The 24,251-nt window shown below is 37.6% G+C and overlaps 2 protein-coding genes across 4 annotated transcripts; one reads left to right on the top strand and one right to left on the bottom strand.

The window, feature by feature from the left end:
* Positions 1–526: 526 nt before the first annotated feature.
* ASB15 (ankyrin repeat and SOCS box containing 15) lies at positions 527–17,641 on the bottom strand. 3 transcript variants are annotated; one of them, XR_008464485.1, is made up of 12 exons: positions 17,490–17,641; positions 17,126–17,287; positions 8,693–8,821; positions 8,132–8,184; positions 7,905–8,036; positions 7,323–7,481; positions 5,017–5,262; positions 4,241–4,412; positions 3,298–3,868; positions 2,574–2,727; positions 1,222–1,398; positions 967–1,104 (listed from the first exon to the last, which is right to left on the bottom strand). XR_008464485.1 is itself a non-coding variant. In XM_054188562.1 (10 exons), the coding sequence occupies exons 2-10, from the start codon at positions 8,803–8,805 to the stop codon at positions 932–934; spliced, it is 1,773 nt and encodes a 590-aa protein (XP_054044537.1). In that variant the 5' UTR covers positions 8,806–8,821; positions 17,126–17,286; the 3' UTR covers positions 527–931. The 3 variants fall into 3 exon arrangements, 2 of the variants coding, with proteins under 2 accessions (XP_054044537.1, XP_054044538.1); XM_054188562.1 differs by lacking the exons at positions 1,222–1,398; positions 17,490–17,641 and having other exon boundaries at positions 527–1,104; positions 17,126–17,286; XM_054188563.1 differs by lacking the exons at positions 1,222–1,398; positions 17,126–17,287; positions 17,490–17,641 and adding an exon at positions 14,070–14,189 and having other exon boundaries at positions 527–1,104.
* A 254-nt stretch (positions 17,642–17,895) lies between these two features.
* NDUFA5 (NADH:ubiquinone oxidoreductase subunit A5) lies at positions 17,896–21,804 on the top strand. Its single transcript, XM_054221924.1, has 5 exons — positions 17,896–17,975; positions 18,407–18,451; positions 20,135–20,251; positions 20,973–21,038; positions 21,596–21,804. The coding sequence occupies exons 1-5, from the start codon at positions 17,955–17,957 to the stop codon at positions 21,695–21,697; spliced, it is 351 nt and encodes a 116-aa protein (XP_054077899.1). The 5' UTR covers positions 17,896–17,954; the 3' UTR covers positions 21,698–21,804.
* The last annotated feature ends 2,447 nt before the right edge of the window (positions 21,805–24,251 follow it).

The raw sequence follows: 24,251 nt of genomic DNA, 5'->3' as shown, positions 1-24,251 counted from the left end.
TTTTGGGGGTTTGGACTCTTTTTTGTCTTTTTTTCCCCAAGACGGAAGGGATGGTAGAATATCAAAGGAGTAAGTGCAATCCACTTTAAACAGAATAATTTAAAGAACATTTAATCGGATGTGTTTTTCTCTAGATGTGCAGAAGCATTCTGCCAAGTGCATCACAGCATCGCTAAGAGTGTTGTTTCGTCTGGTCAAGAAGTGGTCTGTCAAATCTGTGTAGGAAACAATTGCAGTTACGACCTTGCAAGATTCCTCAGCCAAGGGGATATGCTGCTCCATTTCCTCGTTTGTCTGTCTGTCAAAATCTACTCTTTCTTTAAAACAGCCTATTTAAAGTCCCTCTAACTTTTGTCAAGCATTAAAACATGCAGTACTGCATACACCGCAGACGTGCCTGGGAGCAAACACTTCGGAAAAATAGCCAAAAAGAATCTTTGAAGTGTTTGGAGAATTTTATAATAGGAACGTGATTTTCAAAGTACAAAATGTGCTACATTTCATGCCAATTATGTGCATTTAGTGGTTTAATTTTCTTTGCCAAGCTAAATTAGGCATTTATTTTCTTTTACAGATAAACACTACAAACTGAGAGCAGCAATTGTATTTATCATCTTCATTGGGAAATCCATCGGGAAAATTCTTCTTTCATTCTTTATTATTATTCTGAATTCCCATTTAAAGGGTACTGTTCTACATAATTATTACAGTGTCCTTATTCTGATTTTAGCCTATATTTAGATAGTACAATGTGTTAAACATGAGCTTTAATGTACTAGTTTTGAAGACAAATCTGTTCCCATAGAAGAGCTATTAAAAACAAGTATCAAAATGTTGTCAATGTATATAAAATACCAAGCAGGTCTTCAGCTAGTAAAAAATAGTGAGGAAATGAGTCAAACTACAAACTGTATGCAGTTATTTTTACAAACTATTCTAACTGTATCCCTTGTCCATACAGATCATATTCTCTATATAGGATATAGTTCTTGAGAACTGGTGGAAGTGGAAATTTCTTCATGGATGACAGTTTCTGGAGTCTCCTTAGCCCCAAGACTTTACGTATTTTCAGACGACACAGATGTTTCAATGGGCGAGGATTATCTAAAAACAATAGTGAGAGAGAAATGGTGGAAAAAAATCAATGCCATTATTCATGACTGTAAGCCAGTTCACAGTCCCCAAACTTACTCCAATAAAATTAATACCAAAATCTATTACCTTGCATCATTATTATTTTGCCACTTCTCAATAAAATACCACTCTTTTCACTTCAAAATTGTGATGATACATGCTGCTGATATTAATCAAGCTTCTTCCACCAGATATCTGCCTTTTTGGTCTTACTTTTGGAAATACACACACTGTACTCTGTCTCCAAAGCATCCAGCTGAACACCTAAACGAGGATCTTATTTAGCATAATCAATGGTAAGTGACAATCTCTCCTTTCCCTAGGTGCACGCCTTAAAAATTGCACATTGAGCCCAGCTGTGGCACCTTCCATTTCTGCTCTATCAATAAGGCACCACAACCAGACCTCAGGATGCTTGGGCCTGCTGAGGCTTCTAAACACATACTTATTATCAGAATTTACATCAGTCAAAAGCTCAGTTTAATTTAGCCTTCCTAAACATAACAAAACCTTTCAAGGTACTTGAAATATTAGTAGTTAAGACTATCAAATTATTTTGACGTTCCCGTGACACGTAACAAAAAGGACTTTCTCTGCACTCCAGTGTAAAATACTAAAGCAAAATTAAATACAGGGTACCAGTTTTAAACATAATTATTTTGATCTTTAACAGCTGATGTTAAATCACGTTCTATTTAAAATTAAAAAAAAAAGTCAAATAAAATTAATTCATGCAAAGAGAACATTTAATACATTCCCTAACAGATTATTTTGTTTTAAGCTAAGGTGGGTGTAACCTATTGCCGGTGCCACCAATGGTGGAAAGCCCAGGCTAATGTGTAGAACTTCAGAAGTAAAGCATACATAAGAAATAGTATTCAACTACAGTATTAGTAATTGCAAGTCTAGATGTATATCACGTAAATTGGAGTTAGGACATGACGGTACACAGATTGTGATGGTACACTCACTGTCACCACCTACCACCTTAAACATAATGGGATCTAAAACATGCTCTTATGATAATCCTTGAATGATCAGTAGACTGGAAACAGGATGGAAATGTGAGCCATATTCCTCAATAAAAAATTCTGTGCCCCATAGCTGTGCAATGACTAGTGTCACATGAGTTAATGAGGATTTTGAGAAGTACCTCAGTGGTCTTGCTTAACTAAAAGGGCTTCTCACGCAACAGTGACATTCCTTAATTCTCACCAGGTGCATGTTTGCCATATTCCAGTCTGATTAAGTACTTTATGACCAGTGGCAATAGGTAAAAGATCTGTCTCAATGTGAGGACCGGATGACAGGCACAACCTGGTTCTTAGCTAGTACACTCTTGGACTGCTAGAACACTTTGGGTGAATGTGACCTCACATAAGCAATTAAAGTCTCCTATAACAAATCATAACATCATTAACTGGAAGTTAGATATTTACCCAATATCTGACGTATCTCTGTCCATTCTTTCTGTGTTTCTAAGACCAACTTAATTTTTGTGCATAGAGGAACATAATCCATGTAATCTATAAAAACACGAACCACTTTTCCTGCTAAATGTTTCAACCAAGGAACAGCAATAAAGTCACAGAACTGAAAGGGAAAACACATCAAGTCATAATTTTAAAATCTGTGGAGAATGCCAAAATTTTAAAGCAATTACACAAGATAATTTAAACAACGTATTAGCATTGACCTCTAACAGTCATAAACTGACGCCTAGGTAGGTAACTTTAAAAGCCATTTTCTTCCATGCTTAACCTTTGTGATTCCTTAATTCATGTGGACACGCCTGAAGGCTAGTAATTATTATAACATTGCTGTAATTTGCAGCACTGTTCTGTTCAACAGCGATCTCTCTTTGGAAACACATCTACTCCATTGGTTAGGACAGGAACAGAGATTCCAGAATCCTGCCCCATTATTTCTTAAAACTTCCTTCCTAAATCTCTAATGTATTAACTCCAATCTAAAACTAAGTCTATGTACATAATTTTCTCTATCGCAGAGTAGAAAATTAAAAATGGCTGGTTTATTTTTAGAGTGCTTTAAAAAAGAATTTTGCCAGTATATTAATCTTAATTCTGCACAATAATCTGGAACGTTTAAAGCTGGCTAATGGAAAGAGCAAAGTGAAAAGAAGGAAGGAAGGTATGTATTTACTGGATTATCCTTTATTACAGAAGAAGTCCACCCGGGGAGAATCTCATCCTCTGGAGTTGACCACACAAAAGAATTTCCAAAGATATCTTGATGCACACAGTCAAAACACATCTGCACATTATACCCGTGATTGAGCAACAGCCTCAGCATCACCTCATCATTCAAAGCATACTGAATGGCACTGGGGAAATGCGTATCATTAACCAACATAAAGTAGCAATTGACGTTTGCTCCGTAAGATAGGAGCAACCTTACAATTTCGTGGTTGCCAGCCCTCACTGCCACAAGAAGACAGTTTAAAGGATCCTTGTTTGGATTTGCCCCTGCTTTGAGCAATATTTCCGTGCAAAGAATGTCATTGTTAGAAACAGCAAAATAAAGTGCGGTTTTCCTTTCGTCATCGTAACTATTCGAAATGTGTTCAGCCAAGAGAGTATTGACATCAAACCCATTTTCAATGAGGAGCTCGAGACACTGTGAGTTCTGGCCATCTGCTGCTGAGTGAACAGGGCTTAACCCGCTTTTCTGGATTGCAGTTTGGGATGTGACCGGAATGAGATATTTCAGGGACCTAAAAAACAGTGAATAAAACTAGTTAGGCATCACTTGCATGCATGAAGAAAATGACCCTCATCCAGCTATATGCTAAATTACCAGCTAGACACTTTACACAAGAAGATCCAAACACAGAAGCACCAGTTTTGAGCACTGTCAAATAGTGCTCAAAGTTGTTTCAGTGGTTTTCACTTAGTTCTAAGGAGTATGTTTTGCATTTTGCTTTGTTTATGCTAAAAAACACTTAAAAGTTAATTCAAACTAATGTAACAGGCACTTCTGAAATATAAATGATCTATACATTTGCAAGTTTACCACAGTCTTCTTCAATGTGACCTTGTGCCACATTCTGTCTTAAAGAAAATGTAAAGTCCAAGCTTATACTCACAGGTAATGCCCCTCATAAGCCGCTTTGTGTATGGGAAGCAGTCCTGCCCTATTAGGCACATTGCCACTTCCTCCGTATTCCAAAAGAAGGGCTATGCAGTCTGGATTACCTCCTCCGGCTGCTTCAAACAGTATCGATGCACCATCATCTGCTAAGGCCTGGACATCTCCACCTTGAAGGAGGATGCAGAGCATATAATTACATCCAAAATGATTTGCAGATCATCATAAAAACAAACCCAGAGGACTTTCCTCTTCATTTTCAGATGTATTTAAACTAAAACTTTACTAAATCAAGAAATATTTCCTGTGGCAAATTTAAAACTCAAAGGCAAAACAAGAGTTGTACAGATACAAGTTCAAATGCTCACCTGAGTGGGGTCTGCTTTGACTATTAGTGTTATACCTGAGGATTTTCAAAATTCTTGCGTATTTCAAAAATTCTTCTTTTCATTAATTAATACCAATATAATTCTGTACAAGGGAGGGTGGGGAAGGGAGTAAAGAGAAATAAAGCAGGGCAAGAAGGTCCCTCCTTGACTGAAATGGATTAGTGTCAACTCTGCCACTCCTCTCACATGCATTATGGAAACCTGTAAGCATCCCTTAGGTTTAGCAGGAACATTCATAGATGCTTTCTTTCCTTCCAAGAAACCAAATCTTCTCATTCATCACTACTCTTTCTTTCCTTTTCCATGATCACCCTAAACTACCTCAACAACCAGGCAAGATGTATGCCAGTGCAGAGGTGTATTTCTCTTTTACCTGACTACATACCTTTATGAATAAGATGCTCCAGCACATCGCAGTGACCATACTCGGCAGCAACACCTAATGGCGTTACTCCATATCCATCCTTAAGGTTCACATTTCCACCATTCTTCAGAAGAAGAGCAACAATGTCTTTGCGTCCCTGTTTTGCAGCTTCATGCATTGCTGACCAACGTTTTACACAAGGCTGGTGGATACTACAGTTGTGTTTAATCAGCGTGGATGCCATTTCAAAGGAGCCCCTTCTTATAGCTTGAAGATATTTTAAAAAAGGAAGAAAATAATACAATTACATTTTCAGGTATGTTGCCTTGAAAGTTAAAGACATCTAGTAAGTTTAGAAAAGCTTTTCCTTGTGCACTGATATGAGGAAATTAAAAAGATTTCCAGTCCTAGAAATGTGGGCATCCATTTTACTGGTAAATAAATGGTAATGTCAGCTGCTCGGGAAATCAAGGTAAACCAACACAAGCTGGAAAATATGTCAGTTTGGAGCACAAAGGGCAAAAGCAGCACCACTTTGATTCTGAGAAAGCAGAAGCAGGTGCAACACAAGGAAAAGCAACAATAACAATAACATAATATTCAATACGGTTCTTACTTCTGAAGTTGGTGCAAACATAACAATGTCCCCAGAAAATTCCACTTGTGACTTTGTCACCTGGTAACTCTAATCCTAGCGTGTACTCAGTGGCTGTTGTCAGACGAAGTACAGTTGACATCTGTCACACTTAAAGGGCACGTTCTGCCCTTTTGAGGTTCAGGATTTGAAATATTCATGGGTAACTACATCTGCAAATTATTTACATAGAAAATAGTGATCCTGAGTAAAAGTCTAATTTTACTTCTGAACTACCCTTTGGAATAGCTGATCTCTCCACTGACTGGTGGGGCAGCTGAGGGAGATGAGCATGACAGGGTGAGAAAATTTAACTTTTGTGAATGTCCCATTATACAAGTAAGAAGGTTTTTAAGAGGCAACAGTCTTCATAATGATCCACAATTGCTTTGAAGTAGAGTATTACCAAATGTACACGGAAGCAGAAACCATCCCACTAGCCAGATCCTTATTCAGAATTTGCCTTTGTACTGAACAGCCCTTTAATCCAGAGCTCAAATTAAAAGGAGTAACTAAATCACGAGTATCATCTATTAAGCGTTAAGCACCTGATCCTCGATTTCCCTAGACTAAGCTTGAAGTGTATGATGCACAACAATATCTACACCCACATTTTCAGCGTCAAGTGACACAAAAACATAGAAAGCATCACATAAACAATACATAGCTGACAAACCACATTTTCAGGAGTTTGTATAAAGAGATATTTAGGAAAAAAAATTGTCATTATAAGGGGGAAAGACCCTTTTCATAAGCTCTAGTTACTCTTTGCAGGATTCACTAAAAGCAAAGGCTGAAAATAGCTTAAAAGTTTCACAGTCTTACAATTATTCAAAAGAGCTGAAACAACACAAAGCAGAGGAATCCTCTGGAAATACCTCAAGGCCTTAAAACGTTAATACAGTAATCGCATCTTATGAAAGTTAACAAAAATTCAGAGAACTGAATATCTTAATACTGATAATTGTATCAAATATTGTATGTTCTTATATTGCATTAATTTCATAGATTCTCTTCAGAACGGAGATGTTTTGACATTCAACAGAAGATAAAAGTTCATACAGCTAAATTACTCATGTATAGTAAAGTTCATTTAAGTCTTCCAATAGCATAAAATCTTCCAAAGGAATCACCTTTCTTTAGATTGGGGTATTAGTTCGAAATGCAGTTGAAGTTCATTTTCAGTGCAAGAGGGGAAGGAAATAAGACAGGAGATTTTGAAACTGAAAATACCTGTCTACTCCCAAAGAAATCATCTGATAAAATTAAAAATCTCCAATACCTCCAGACCTCCAGAAAAGTTACATTCAAGTTAAAGCAACACCTTATTCTTGCATCATACTTTTACCTTAAGACGGTCAAACAGAACCAGGTTGCTAAAGGTCTTACAGCACCTGAAGATACCAAGAAAGTGCCTTGAACAAAAAAATAGATCCCATTTTCTCAGGAGCAGCTCAGCAATCACCTAAAGCATCAGGAGCATGTTTAAGAGCAGCTCAGTGATCACCTAAAGCATCATGAGTGCTGAACTGAACACTGGGTACATTTCATCAAGTGCCGGGCATTTAGTTTCATCTAAAAAGATGACCAGCACCTAAACCACACAAGCCAACAGGAGTAGTTGGGCAAGTACTTAGCAGAGGGGAAATGCTGCCATTCACTTTGTTTAAAACCATGGAGAGGAGGCAATTACCAATGAGAAGTGGAGTTTCTCCTTTGTCATTTGTGGTATTGGGCCAAACACCCTTTTCCAATAACGTTCGTACATTTTCCACAAAGCCAGCTTTTGCTGCCAAAGTTAATGGCGTTTCTCCATCGCATGTTTTATATTCCCACATTGTTTTATAAGATGCTAGAGGTAAGAAAGTAAGAAAAGATAAAACAAAATTAAAGTGCGAGGCTATTAAGACATACACGTGTACCAGAAATCCTTAAACACTAAGTCTTCATGAAAATTACTTATAATTACGTTTAACTTAACCTAACTGGTACTGCCAAACACACTGAATAGTGCACAGTAAGTTTTGCTCTGTCTGTAGGTTTCTGAACAAAACATTAAAAATTGCCCAAGTTCTACGCTGGTGTAAATTGATGCCACTTTCCCAAAAAGAAATTTTGCCTGAATACTTACACAACATAAGCAAAATGCTCCAAGGAAGATTTGATCATACTTTTTTTAGTAAACAGTTCTAGCCTGTGGTTGTGGATGGTTGCTTATTGCTCTATGTTTCTTTGGTACTCCCCTTATCTTGTGGGATATTTTTGCCTTACTCACCATCTAAAATGATTTCAAGTATTTGCTGAATTGGCTGAGCTGCAGCCTCATGCAGTGGAAACCACCCTCTTTCATCAGCTTCATCCAAAGCATATTTCTGTTTCACAAGTTCTTGGAGCCCAAATACATGACCTTAAAAAATCCAACAGATAAAGGAGATGCAGTTGGAAAAATAACATATGGAAAGCTCATTTTTCCAAAGGGACTATTTTATTTTAGGGTTTTACCTTGCTTTATGGATGTTACAATTTTCCTATTTTCCTCACTAGGCGGTACAAAACTATCAAAAAAAGAGCAGAAAATAGAAAATATAAACAGGAAGTAGGTGCATTATATTATTTATTCAATGTTTTCCTTTAGGTTCTCATCTCAGACAACTTTCCTTTGAATACGCCAGCTACAATCTTGATTGACCTCCTAAATTACACCTGTTCTGTGGACATTCAGAATACTCGAAGTTCTCGAGCTAAGCGCAACTTGTGCTGCAGGCTGACCTGATAAAACTCCTAATTTGGTAAAGAATTCTGACCTGAACTAAAAATCTGTATTTGCCCCACACTATAGAAATAAAGCCTTCAGATTCATAAATGTTTTTAGGAAGAACAAAATCAACATTTGTATTTTGTTTACTCTTTTCAATCATTGCTTCAGACAGTGCTTTACTGAGAAAGAAGGTTAAGAGTCAAACTAAGAACTGTTTTAAGTATGATACAAGGCACTAAATATCAATGTCTCAAAACACTGTTAAAATATGGCATAATCTCTAACACACACTGAATTGACAGTACCTGTCATTATAGCTGGAAGACACTGGTGGTTTGGCCCCATTTGATTCTTGAATGCTAAGCTGTATGGCATACTCAGTGAGCAGATCTTCAACCAAATCTTCTCTTTCATCCATCGTTTTGTATGGTGAGCTATAATGATGATTTCAAAATACATACAGAAACATACTGTAAGGATCATATCTTGCTTAAGGTATTTTTTATAATAAAATCAGGTGTTTCCATAAATTTCTTTTAATTTAATAATGTTTTGGTGAGTTTATTCCTAGTTAAAAATGATGGAATTTCCGTTCAAAAATGGTGAAGAAAACAACCCTGGAAACATTTATTACTAGACATGCCATGTAGGATAAGCTCTTTTTATTGTTCACACACTACATTTGTCATCTACAGACAAATACTGGACAATTTGTGAACCATAATCGAAAGCTGTGATCATCAAGTCAGTGAATATATGATTTCCATACAAGCATCAATAATGAACCGTTATCACCACATGAATGATTCCTATCAAACACAGGCATACACGAGGAATTCATGAACATAAACACATATACATTTAAAAATTACAGACACAAAAAAGAAAAACACTCAATTTTTTTCAGAATTATTCTCAGAGAGGGTCTGCAGTTCAGAATGAAACACATGTCAGTTCTAAGGGTGATCACACATTGTACTTATTCAGGATTTACACAAACATCAAATTATTTCAGAGAAGCTCCGAACTAACTTGACTCTTTTGCATGGCGAAAGAGCATTTTTTCCCCCTTCCTCCACCCAGGGTGGCACTGGCAGCAGATACAAGATGGATTCACTGATCAGTGCCACCTGGACACAGGATTTCATTATGTGAAAGCCCACAGGATGTCACTACAGTTTAGGTGGTGACACGTCATCCAGTTCTGAATTGAGAACAACTTTACTATCTTTCAATAGTTAAAGGGGGGCTTTAAGAAAGATGGCGACAGACTTTTTAGCAGGGCCTGTTGTGATAGGACAAGGGGTAATGGTTTTAAACTGAAAGAGGGTAGATTCAGGCTAGATATAAGGAAGAACTCTTTTATGTAAGTGTGGTGAAACACTGGCACAGGTTGCCCAGAGAGGTGGTAGATGTTCATCCCTGGAAACATTCAAGCTCAGGTTGGACAGGGCTCTGAGCCACCTGATCTAGTTGAAGATGTCCCTGCTTATTCCAGGAGAGGCTGGACTAGATGACCTTTAAAGGTCCCTTCCAACTCAAAGCATTCAATGATTCTATGATTCCATGAAAAGTTTTCAGCTGCAACCTGTATTCACCTCTCCTCTCCTGAAGCGGATGGGGATGTTTTCTCAAACGAAAAATAAGGGATTTGAGACTAACAATACCAAATTCAAAACCTACTTTATGTTAATATCATAATGTACAAGATTTTTGGACTTCACGGAGAGGTAGCTGTACAAGAAAACATTAAAATGGTTTGTGTAACTAATTATCACTTTTAATGATCGTTAATATAGTTAAAACAACCCCAAACAACCACAAACCGCAAATACTTGCAAATCTTGCTTTATTTTTACACTGCCAAGGCACGATCTAGCAAAGCAGACTAAGGACTTTGGAGTCTCTACACTACTTCTGCAGCCATGAAGTTTAATGGACATTCACAGAGTTCAGTACACAAGCCATGCAGCTATTATTTTCAAGGTGTGAGAGTAGTTGGAAGGCTCAGTGGATTAGTAACAGAGTATGTCAAACCTTTTAACTATAGTCACCAGCTTAAATTCAGTCTGATCATATCACCAACTTTAACTGTGGCTTATGATCCCTATGCTTTTTTCTAGTGATATCACATCAACTGAACGCCTTGCTAGTAATTATAACTATAACTGTAAGGTCAGGAATGTTGCTCTTTTCATCTTCCTGTAGGTTCTTGAAGTGTAAAATGTAGCATTTATATATCGTAAAAGATATACAAGCAACAAAAACTTAAGTTAATATATGCCTAGCTGTACGTACCCAGGGTTCTACAAGTGGGCTTTGTGTTTTGACAAAGTTTCTCTGATTCAACCTTAGTGGCTTAATGCGTTTGTCCTTTAACCAGACTGGAGACACCAGATACTGAATTATTTTTTTAAAAAAGTTTTAAACTACTGCTCTCACAGTTCACGCAGTAACGTACTGTATCTACCACACAGAACACTTATCATCATCAAAGTGCTGCACAAATATTAAACAATTATACTAAGCATCTGTGGTATGTTTCTCACAGAACGATCATTGTGGGGTGTCCTAGTCATTTTGCAAATAGAGAAAGAACATTGTAGAAATTATTTGGATGCCATCTTCTAAAAATGATCTTCAAGGGAAGACTAATTTCTGCATTGTTCCTGTAAATTACCATTATAATCCCATTCACAAACAGTTGACTACTTAGTATACTATGATAAAGCTTGCAAACCAAAATTAAATTAGTAATGGCTTAGAGTGAGAATGACTCAGAAGCTAAAGGTCTCCTGGATTCAGATTCCCACATAATGCAGTTTCCCACCTCTTTCAATATGTACCGGAACCACGGACCAGGTTTTTAACTGCAAGGATGGACAATCTGAAGGAAAGCGGAAAAAATTTCCACTTCAGTCCCGTCTTCTTTGAAGGAAAAAATATAGAACTTTGGTCTTGACTGTCACTTCTGACTGCAAAAAACCTTCCACAAATAATAATAAAGAAATATTCATGAATATATTCATGAATATATTTTCTTTTGGAGCTTAGAAGAATAAACCTTTATGTTGTTCATAAAAGACAACACTTTTCTGAAGGGTTCTTTGTTCCTTCGTTTTGTGTCCCCAATCAAGGCTTCAGCATAACAGTCCAAAAGAACATTCCACACATTAATTTAGACTGATGAACTGGTCAGCACAATGCAGACACACGTACCAAAATTTTTCACATGCTACCTCATGTTAAATCTGCTGCACATCATATCAATGCTTAGAAGTTCTCAAAGTTATGTCCTGGCATACTGAAGTTCAGGTAGAACTCCTCATGCAAAAATGATTTCTGAAATTACCACGAACGCTGACTGACTGATCTCATGTTAGACAGGACAGACAATACGAACTTCTCCGTAATTCTAAAAAACAATGGTGACAACATTCTGAAACTCGTATGATCAAAACAAGCTTAGGAAAGCCTACCAAGTTTGTTGCAGCAGTAAGAAATTAGTAAGAAGTTGAGGGGTTTTTTTAAATATAGTTTGCTTTATGCGCAAAGGAAGGTATCCCATCCCATGCCAAACTTCCAAGGCGCAATACAAAACACAGCAACTTCAAAAAGCTACACAAAACAAAGCAGCTGACCACCTTTTTTTTCCAAATGCTGCCACAGGTTTCTTATTAACCAGAGTGTAAGATTCTCATCATCAATAAGGCCATGAAACCAAGCCTTTCGTCCTCATCTCCTGTTGGCAATGCACTTTGTTGACAGGCAGGAGAATTCTGAGTCAAGGTTCTTATGTGCGTTTATCTTCACTAATTCTAATTCTGATGGCACCTTAAAGCTTCCATTATTTAACCCTCAAATATACACTCTTCTTAAGAGTGACACACCTTTTAGACAGCAAAGACAAAATCTCTCTTAGACTAGCAGTTTTAAAAGAATAAATTACACCGGCAGCTGGGAGGTGCTCCTAATGAGACTAAACAGTTAATTTACTAAGATAATTTAAGGAAAAACGTGTAACATTCATAATCTCTTGTTTCCTCCACAACATCTTAAAGGCAAACACCTTCCTTTCTTCACACCTTTTGTTTTGAAAACCCTCCATTTGAAGACTTGATGCCATTGCTGAAATTTTTGAAGCATCTCTTTAATGAGTCACGATCATTCTATCAGATCCACACAGATGGACGTTCATGCCCTGCAAGCCCTATTGAAGTTGCTGTCCTTAGGAGAACTGAGACTGAAAATTATTATACTACAGCCCATCATATTATATTTACCCCAGAACCTGAACCAAAAAGACTCCTGGGGACATATTAGCCTTAGATTAGACCCTCACATTGTAAAGTCTCTAAAAAAAGGCTTTTTTTATATATTACAGTATCTTTATGAAGATGTTCACATAGGATTTAGTCCGACATCACTGATTCCAAGAAGAGTTAAGAGCACAGAGCATCTTGCAGGATAGTCATTTAGCAAGAAAATCCTTTCATTTTTGGAAAAAAATGTATTGCCTTTCTACCTCCCCTTTATCTCCAAAAGAAATCAGTTTACAGGTCATCATAGAAACTTGTTTTCCCTTTTCTGGTAATACAACATCCATACCCGTTTGGTCAGCTATCTCCTGCTTTGCTGTATTCCCCCAAACTGTGTTGCCACAGGCAACACAGAGCTCTGCTTGAACACAGACTTAACCAGAAAGGTCTTAGATAAGGAGTATTTCAGAATTGTTGTGTGTACTGTTTTCAAATTATCTTAAACCACAAAAATTAATAATATATTATAAAATGAGAAAGTTAGTAAGGCAGCAAGTGACTGTGACATGGCAGAGTAAGTATAAGGCAAACAGCTCACCACACCACAAATGCTGGACACATTGCCAGGGGTCTATACGTGCTTTGAGAGCCTGATTTGCTATATCACTGCTGGTAATACACTGTGCTGAGGTGACAAGGTACGACTGAAGCACAGATGTTCCACTAGGATCACTGTGGAATATAACAGCATGGCTGGTACACCGAGCAGCAGCAGAGACGGCCCTGCTACATTACGTGATGTAGCAATGAAAAAGCTAAAAAGCTCAGCTGCAAAATCTTCTGTTCAAGAATGGAAGGTTTGCAATTACAGACCTAGGCACTAGATCACTAGAAACAATTGCAAATGCTTTCTCTAGACAAGTTTTAGTGTTTGTATTACAAAGAACATTTTCCTTCAGCAACATTTGGAATAGTCTGAATTTTTTCTGATATTTTTTCCATTTATGCCTGAAAAAATAAAGAGATTATTTCTTGCTGTTTTCCATAAAAGAAAAAAAAAAGTTTTGCTCTCTTAAATTATGTTACTGGGTTTTCATTGAAAAAAATCTGAACTACTTGCTAATCATGGAAGTTGCATCTCTCCTTGGAAAGAAGCGTATCGAGCATTCACCACTCTTAAACACATAGGTATAAAGTTAACGTTATGTGAGTGTTAATGTTATTCTAATTTCTTATCCTTAAAATAAACTAGACAATCCTAGCTTTACTCTCTATAAATAGAAGGCCCTTAGGCATGCGAAGAGGTTATTCATAGCAATAAAATAATTAATAGCAATCTAAATTTGGACTCAGTCTATTAAATGTTACAGTTTTAAACTATTTCACTGTTAGTCTAATTGGCGAGCATAACACATATTCTCACCTTTTCAACCCATTATCTTGCCACTGTTACTCTGGGGCCTGCATTTTGAACAGCCAGGAATGGTGCCCTGCAAGCTGATGTGTCCTGTGATATTTCTAAAATTAAATACGCAGTTGCTAGATAAAATAAGGACTGACCTTGTACAACTGTAACATAAGCAGACTTGACCCACAGGAAAGTATTACACATGACTTCTCTAAAATCTCGTCAAATGTAACACGAGGTCTGGACGATATAATAAGACCATCTGTGCCCTCATTGGTTCAACAACTCTCATTAAGAAAATAAATTATTTGCCAACTTAATCTCAAGGGCTACATTAACAAAATCTGGTAACATATTTACATAAACTAAAACAAATCTGAGAAAGCTTAGCCTTCAACCAGTTGTAGATCCTGCCATACTACATCACAAAACACTAATCTCTCTCTCTCTCAGGCCAATATGATGCAAAACTTTACAGGTTCAATGACAGCCAATTATAGTACTTATTTTACTAGATTTAGTAACTTGAAATTGGCCAAAGAAGAAGGTGGCACAGCACCACAAACAGCAGTGATGCAAAACCTGAACAACCCAGCAGTAACATCAAGAATATCAATATCCAGTAAGCTGAACCACAAACCTGGGATGAGGAAGAAGCTGGAATTTTTTTCTCTAGCTAGACATACATGTCACTGATGCGACACCTCTGTCTTCTTTTGGTTTTAACCAATTAGTTACTATCTTTAGCAAAACGAACAGAGAAAAAGGGAACATAACAAATTGAAACAACAAACTTCCAACTTATCTTTAATTGTTCTGATGAAATGAAATTGTACACTGTGAACTCTTCCATGCCCCATGATTCACTTGCATTTATAGAACCATAAAACTGCAAGCTTAACTAAGGCACTACGTGCATCTCATCTTTGGACACAAGATCAAGAAAACCATTTAATGATGATAAATAATATTCATTGGAACTTCTTTTGCCAGTGTGACCTACTAAGTGTGGTGAGCCTCCAAAAAAAAGCCAGTACAACAGAAGCAGACAAACAGTGCTCCACTGTTAGCCAAGAGCTGGTAAGAACAGAAATATATTCTTATACAATAAAAATATCTAAAATACATACTTATAATATATATAAAGAACACATGATTTTAAATTGCTTACCTTGATTTTTTTAATTTCCTTTACATAACAAGAATGTTATCAGAACTATCCATATTACAAGCATGGCAATGTTTTGCTTTTCAGGTCTCTTCAATACTATTTTGCATTACTATCTAAATAGCGTCTGATTCTCGTCTCACTTAGTTACTACTTATAAATCCATCAGTCAATTACGCTCCATGCAGGTAAAGGCAGAGTAAATAAGACTCTTGTCCAGATATCAAATCATATGGCAATTTACAAGACCTCACAGTGAGATAAATTCACTGGTGAGACAAAAAAGGGGACAGAAGTCACAGCTATAGCAAGGCCACCTTAGGGTGCCTACGCGCTGTATATTAACACAGAGGATAATACCCCTAACAGAGTCCCCAGTCCTCCAGAAAATAAACTGTGAAATACTACGTGGTTAGTTTGGGGGTTATGGGAACTTTGTTTTCAAAACCAGGTATATTAGCAAATGTACTCTGATGACACTTCTTAAGTCTTGGAGTTGTTATATATTCAAGCAAATTACGTATTGAAACAGAGTTTGGCAATTTGGAGAAATTCCTACTGTATCACTTCTGGATTGATTCAATGAACTGTCTCATCAACATATCTTACTGTTTTTTACTCTTTGTATTAGGATGTGGCAAGGACACCTACGTGCTTGGGTTGACTGAACAGATGGTTAGAACTAGTGTTTGAACGATGCTAACTGAGCTAATTTGCTTAAAGTTCGTCAGGCACTGAACAACATGGTCAGTTAGTGTAATCAGGATCACCACAGAGAAGGGAAAACCACAGAGAAAATCCAATAAAAAAGGCTGAAATTTTTAAAGAACCTAATTTTGATATGAAAGACAGATTCTGAATGCCTTGGAAAGAAACGCCAGGACTCTTTTTTCAAAGAACTCTTGGGAGTGGAGAAGCACAAACCCTGAATTCTGATATAAACTGTACTAATTGCTTTGCTTTAGTTACGGAATGGAGGTAGCACATATTTTATTAAAAGACTAGCATTCAGTGAGAACTCTATGATATTCTGAAACTCAGTTTGCTGGGTTTGGTTACCAGTTATGGCAAAGAGGAGCTCGTGAACAGGCCAAAGGAATTATAAAGAAAAATTTGTCCAGAGTAAACACAATATAAAGTTCCAACGCAGCTATTACCAAATCTTACTCACTATGCAAAACTCACCCTTTAAATTAGCAGCTAGGCCATAAAGATAAGACTTAATACAAGGCCAACTGGATCTTCAAATGAACATCATGTTTATCTCCACTAATAATTTAAACTGTCTTTTTATTGGTCTTTTCTCCTATTCTATCTCAAGACTCTTATTTGAGTTTTCCACTTTCCATCAGTATTTTACAGCTTTTTTTGCTTTAATAACTGATCACATTAACTCAGAAACTACCTATTTGCCATATTATATTACAGTGATCCTCATTTTTGATTCTGCAGTTAATTAGCCACTTTCAACACAAATTCTTGGTCAAACCAATTTCGCAACTAAAATTCATAGAAGGTATATGCATGCTTCTGCTTATTAAACAAATTTCAGAATATTTATGACCATTCCCTAAGGCAGAAGGTTACCCTTAGGAAGACTTGACTGATAAACACATGCGCATACAACCCTTTAATACAATAATTTTGCTAAGAGCACATATATATATATGTAATATTTGAATTGTTCTGCATTATTTCTAAATTAGACCCTATTCCCAGGCATAAAAATACTTACTGTTGAACACTGTATCAGTTATGAATTAGGAGGTCTTTATTTTTTACACGCATGTTGCAGAAAACTAGAATTCATGTACTTCTGCACACCCTAAATACCTAAGTGTTTCAGGAAAGAGTGACAGAAGCAGACACATCTCAAGTCCCACCTACTACACCAAAATCTCACCTTGGGCGGACATAAACAGCTTCATTTCCAAGTACGCATCACACAAAACTGCTTCTGGCAGCTGCCAAATGTACTCCTGAAGCTTTAAGGCTTGGCAGAGTTGTTTTGGGTCGTGTAAGGGACCTTTGAAAGCAACTCTGAAGCTTGGACTAAGCTTGGACTCTGCAAAACATTTTGGAAAAAAAAACAACACAAAAAGTATGAACCTGTAATAGTTCTGAGCACTCATTGCTGCCAGTTAGTTAGCGATCGCTTGGCAAAAACCAGTTGATTTAAAGTACTGCTGTCAGCCATACAGAACATACCAAACAAATGCGCACCACATCTTTGCTAGATATGTGCTGAAAATCTAAATGCAACGTACAGCACCTATGGCTTTTGCGTCACGCGTTTCTCCTCATGGCTCTTCCAACGGAGCATTCCTCATTCAGAAAGGGCCAAGTTCTACAAAGTGCGCATAAGCTGCCTTTAGCCGCTTCATGCAGACAGTAACAGAACACAGGTTTATATTTAAAATGGGTGAGCGCAGCAAGGCCCGCACCGTGAGGCGCGGCCACCGCAGGCCCGGTCCGGCCCATCCCACCCCACTCCACCGCGGCGGCCACCACACCCCGGCCCGCTCCCGGCGCGCGCACAGCGCCCCACAGCGCACTGCGCATGCGCCGGGCTCCACTGCCCGCAGGGGCGCATGCGCCTGGCGCCACGACCCGCCCCGCTCTGCCATCGCCGTGCGGCCTCCGCGCACGCGCAGTGCGGCGTCCTTCGCCATGTCCTCTACCCGGCGCCGCGCAGGCGCACGGCGGGGGTGGGCGGGGCGTCCGGCGCAGCCATGGCGGGGGCGCTCAGGAAGGTGAGGGTTCCTTCCTGTCCTTGCCCTGCTCAGTCTTGGCGGGTCTGTGGGGAGAGGGTAGGGGGTGTCCGAGCGGGGTCTCGGCTCCCCTCCCCGGCCTATGGGGGGCGGCGGGGCTGCAGCGACCGTTAGCGGAGACGGGGCGCGCTCGCCCCGTCGGGTGGGGAGGCGGGTAGGCCGGGGTTCACCTCAGCGGGAAGGATTCCCGGCAGCTGCGTTGTCATGCGAGCTTCTCCCTCTCTTCGTCTTCTTCCCCTGCGTGTGCCCGGGTCAAAACACTGCTGATTAGTGTGATTGCCTGTGCGTGGTGGGAGGCAGAGGCTCATGTCACAGAATGGTCCCTCTTAGGTGTGTGTTGAGCCGAAACAAAATAATCAGATAGCGTGAGAATAGATGCTTAAGTATAATAAATCTCTGTGCTCTCTGTGCAGACCACTGGACTTGTAGGATTGGCCGTAGCTGAAAACCCTCATGAGGTATGTCGCGTGTCTTGTTCTGTATTTAATGGATGTTGTCAGTGAGGTCAAAGCTCTTTGTTATGTATTTGCGTACGCAGGTGTACTGGGTATCTTAAAGAGATGCCGACTTAATGAAAGTATAAAAACGTTCCAAAGTGACACAGGAAAAAAACCTAATTCTTCAAAGATTAATTAATATCATTAGGATTTATTTTGCACATGTACTTTTTGTTGCATGTGCTGATTTCAAAAACCTCCTTTGTGTAAATACTTCTATGAACTGGTTTTTGATGTCTCTCATCTCCAATGCAAAAGCAAAGAACTCTTTAAATTCAGTTCTTCATAAATGTAATTTCTGCTTTACAAGCATAAAGCTTTTTTCTACTTTGTTGTGTTGTGTTTCCAAAAAGTACTGAAATTACTTAGACCTATGCTAAGGGGATAGGCTAGCCTTACATGATAGAGGCTAACCATGTGGTGCAAAGCCACATCAAGGCCCTGTGATGGGAAGCACTGCTGAGAATGGGATACTTCAGTGGCTCTCAGGAACCACATTAGGTGGTTCTTGTAGCAATTGGGTACTTTCTCTTTACTTCCTCAGGCTCAGTAATGAAAGTATCATGCAATCATAGAATGGCTTATGTTGAAAGGGACCTTAAAAATCATCTAGTTGTAACCTTCCTGCCATGGGCAGGGACGCCTCCCACTAGACCAGGTTGCTCAAACATCATGCTTTGCCACATCAGCCATTACCTGTGAAAGGACTTCAGTAATTCTTCAATTTCTCCGTGCTTTGAAATTTCCCACTATGCAACAATTCAATTTCAAAAGTGCTTCTGCTTGGAAACAGTGTCAAAAAGAACCATTGAAAAAATCATTATTGTTTTGTACAAATTATTCTAGCTCCGTCTACAGCCTTGTCAGACACCTCCTGGGTGAACTTAATAAATTTTTTTTTCAGTGACTTAAAGCCAAGAGGAAAGAAATCAGCAATGCTTTAGTTGAAGTATAGACTCTGTGCCAGTCCCCTTTTCATTTCCTGTTTTTTCTTCTTTATGTTTCTTTGACTGCAGTATTCTGCTTCTATTTCTTATTGTTCCTATAGGACATCCATTCCTCTGCAGTTAGATACAGTTACCCAGCCAACACATGGCCCAAAAGCTGCAATTTCTTCACCCCAATGTGTCTTTTATCACTGCATTTAAATCGTGCAATAAAAGTTTCAGGTTTAATTTAAATCTGTCACTCAAAACTTTGCACCAGCATGAGGAGATGTGCCCAGAAAAAATAAAAAGTAGTTATGCTTTGGTAGCTTATGTGCTTCTTTATATCTTTCCCGGGTAATTTTTCAGAAACTGATGGTTTAGACATGAATTTGCCTCATTTTTTTCAAAAGTATGGTTAGTATTAGAAACACAGCTCTTTTTGTTTCCGTTTTTGCATCAAATGTACTGGAAGTTGCAACTACTTTTTTTTTTGTTTGAGGAATCTGACAATGTTAACTTCCAAGTCCCCATAAATCCTAGTCTTACCCAAGACAGACTTCTGTGGTTCAGATTTAGTTATTTTGTTAATGCTACATTTCTGGGTTGAATACCATATCTGTATTTTGTGTATAGATAGTTAGCTAGTAGGTTAAGTAGGACAGGAAGTTAAATAATTCTAATTATGTATTTTAACCATGTATTGTTATCACTTCAGCGCCTGCGAATACTATACACAAAAATCCTTGGTGTCCTGCAGACCATTCCCAAAGATGCAGCATATAGAAAATACACTGAGCAGATTGTGAATCAGCGATTTAATTTGGTGCAAACGGTAAGTACAGTGATGTTTCACAAATGTTACACATGAAAAGATTTTTAGGATGAGAAGAATCATTTTCAAAATGACTGGCTGTTTTTCAGGAGTATATGTAACTTTCAGGTATCAATTCAGAAATAACTGAAGTCTTGAGATTTATTTTTGTTATTGACTGGAATATTCTGATGGTGTATTAAAAAGAATTGTTAATTTCTTGCTGATGTTTTCTGTGAAAATTAGAAGAAAACATAGGGTTGTTTTTCAAGATTTGTAGAACAGTGGTAATTTCCATATGCTTGCACAAAAAATGCATGTGTCTTAGCACGGTCCTTGCCTTTGACATTTTAAAACACTTTTTGGTATATTAAACCATGCGATACTGGTATTGTCTATTTAAGGTGATAATTGGAAGGTTGCATATCACTTTATAAAAAGCTAAGATTAAAATTTTCTTTCAAGATACATACTGAAGCCTGTAGCTGCTAAGGCTTCTTTGTATGTCATTAAATAGTACTCATTTTTTGTGTTTATCATTGAGAGTTTGATGTTTGTTTTTCAGTAAGAAAAGTGTGTGAGATTTCTTTGATAATGTAAAACAACAAAAAACATCTAATTTGATGGTAGTTTTGAGGAAGACGAGAGTGTGTTCTGGTTAAATTACTGTTTTCATGCTTTATCTAGACTTTTTACTTCTCAGTAAAACTAAATATGTATTTATATATATTTCAATACACAGGAGACTGATGTGCAAAAACTACAGGACAAACTGAATAGCGGTCACATAGAAGAAGTCATTGTACAGGTAAAATGGGCAAATTTAACATTAGGTACAAAAGGGAGTAGTGGTTTTCAGTGTTCCTTTGGCTGAGCTTCTGTTCAGAAAATTGGCAGTTTTCCGTATCTTCCTTTGGTGCAAAACAAGCAAACAGAAAAAAAAAAAATCTGAACGTGAATTGTCATGTAGTGGTTGGGGTGACCATGCTAAAACCTAACACAATTACTGCTTACATATATACTATGTATACCGACACTGCTTCTTACAGAGTCTAAATCAGTGCACAGGGCAAATGATGGAATAATATTGGGAAATAATCCAAATAGAGTGGAAAATGCCATGAAGTTGTTATTGTGAATGACTAGGTGTTTGAATATTTGGAGGTGATTCAGTATGTTTTTTAAAAACAAAACCCCAAACTCTCAAAACGCGCTGTTCCTTTTGGTATTTATAGATGCAATTTGTGATAGTCCCTGACTGTGATAGGTAGTGACGTCACTGAGATAATGAACTGAAATAGAAGTAATTTAGTACTTTGGCAATTGTATAGAATTTAAGAATTTGTGTATGGTGTTTATTAACAGGCTGAAAATGAGCTTTCCCTGGCAAGAAAAATGATACAGTGGAAACCATGGGAGCCTCTAGTTGAAGAACCTCCTTCTGACCAGTGGAGATGGCCGATATAATTTTCAAAAGGGTATATCCTCTTGAAAGTCAAAAAAAAAAAAAGTTAATTATTAATCTATTGTTACTGACTGTTGTCTTTAAATTAAAGATTACAACTCGATAAAAATATATTTTGTCATAATGTCCACTTATATTTAGCAATCTAAAGACTGCTTCCACTTTCTTGCAAAAATGGTTTTAAGAAAATTCTTCTCAGCTGTTGTACAATTCTTGGTTTATTTCGTTTGTGATTTATTATTAACAGGGTATTTGTGCCTCATTCTGAGTTATTTTATAATCTGTATTTGCGTGTTAACAAATACAGATACAGGCCATTTGAAATCAAAATCAAAGTCGTATAAAAATATGATCCCGCCGTTCTCTCCCACCTTTGGTGGTGTGCTTTTGCCAGCCGCTGCCGGTGTCTTTATGACCACACAGATACTGAGATCAGGGGTCTGAGGTCATGAAAACTAGGCTTACAAAAAATAACAGTGTTTTAGATTTCGTGTGAATCTCTGTCTTAAGCTGGCTGACTTTGCTGCCCACATAAACATGAACTCTGACTCGGGGGGAAGCACTGGAAGAGCCAAGATCAGAAGGGTGAGGGGGAGAAGGAAGGACTGTCCCTTTAGATGGCAGCGGGAGCAGGTTTCTTGGTTACCATACTTAGCATAACACATGCGGCACAAGCTGTAGTACTGGGGTCTTACAAAGGCTTTGTATGTAAACATGTATATTTATATAGTACTGATTCAGACCTTGAATTTTACTTAGTAATATGAAAAAAAATGGTAGATCTTTCTGGACACATCTGGCTAGGTTCTTTCAAGCATTTAAATGGAAACAGTGCCTGCCTCTTCTGAAAACTTCTGTTTACAGATTTAAGCTTATAGGCCCAAATTAAAATATCCAAACTAGATCTAAGGATACTGCGAGTTTCCCTTTACTCACATTTTTTCCGTACATTTTCTTCATGAAGTTCTTGGAAGGTTAAAGAACGTAGCTGTATGACAAAAATCTGGTTTGTTAAATGTTGATAAGAGTGCCACTGCACTACATTACCTTACATACTTTGTCATAGCTGTAAGTCATAGTCCTTAGGCTTGTTAAGTTTACCTGTGACATCATTATTATTAATGATTAATGACATCTTTATTCATACAATCAAAGTATTAAGGCAGTAGGACAGAAGAGAAAAACTAGTAAGTATAGCTAATGTACTGACTCTAACGACTACTTTCACTGCGGTTTTTAGCTTTTTTTCCAACGATTATTACTATAGTTACAGAAATGTCGACATTTTGAAAATTGAAAGAGCAGAAAATGTTTTGCTTCGTTGTTTGGTTTCAAAGTCTCTTTCAGTCTTGAAAAAGGTATAAGCTGGTCTCTTCAGAGAGAAAACCACTAGATGGCATTCCAGAAGAGAACTTTGCTAAAGTTAACAAACGCAGGTTTGTCAGAATATGGTGAGAGCTATTGGAATTTTTTCTACTCTTTCTTAACTGAGACACTGGCTGAACTCTTTTTGCTCAGTTATTTTCCCCACTTCTAAAGCTGTATTTATGTGACTTAAAATAACTGTCCCAGAAGCTCATGAGCTGTGTTACAGGGGAGAGGAGGTCTTGTTCTCTTGGCCCATTGCTGTTATCTGGCCTTGTAAAACTGAGTTTCAGCACTCAACGTTTTCTGTTCCCCAAGTGCACAAATACCTCCTCGATGCAGACCCTAGTATGAGTTGTTTACTACCTTGAGGGGATTTTTTTTTTAAGGCTATATTTCTTAATTTGTGTTCTCAGTGATTTTTTTTTATCTAAAGTGTTTCTTTCACGTGACTGAAAAATAGGATAATTTCCTAAATTTCTTTATCCAAAACACTAGATTAGCCTTCACAAATGCTTTAATTTAAGAATCAATTAACTTGAGTCGTAAAAAGGTTCTACTAAGTCATTAATAAGGATTTTTCAGCTTTCTGAGCTGTTTATCAAATTCTCAGAACGTGTTATGATTTATTTTCATTATTATATCATTGGTTAAATTTGATTTCATTATCTTAGCATAAATAAATCTGTGCTACATAAGCTTGCTAATTAATTAGTATTATGTTGTAGCATCAACTTTAAATAGCAGTTATTGAGACCAAAGGGAGGAAAGAAAATGGATTGCAGTTTTGAGATGTAATGGTGTATGTCTTTTGTACAGTGTTTTGTAGTTCATGTCATCCTTGTTCCTTGCTAACTTAAAAATACATCTTTGCCAAGAAGAGAAACAGTAATTTTTACCTGTGATTAACTCTGTAACTATATATCTGATACTTAAATCCACAGTGTAGCAACAAAACAGCACACGCATATTTTATAGGAAAGAGAAAATGTATATTAGGAGTACTATGTTGCAAATAATTTATTTTAAGATGAATATGCTAGCAAGGCATAAATTGGAGACTGATGATTTTGTCTGGTTTTTCTGCATTAACTGTGTTGGAAATACAAGATTATGCAAAAGATTTTATCATTATTTCCTGTAATAAGGTAAATCACTGCAAGCCTTAGAGTTGACAAACTTTAGATCTTT

This window comes from Rissa tridactyla, chromosome 1 (assembly GCF_028500815.1).
Source record: "Rissa tridactyla isolate bRisTri1 chromosome 1, bRisTri1.patW.cur.20221130, whole genome shotgun sequence".
Taxonomy (NCBI): Eukaryota; Metazoa; Chordata; class Aves; order Charadriiformes; family Laridae; genus Rissa; species Rissa tridactyla.
This window is presented reverse-complemented; position numbering and strand designations above follow the sequence as displayed.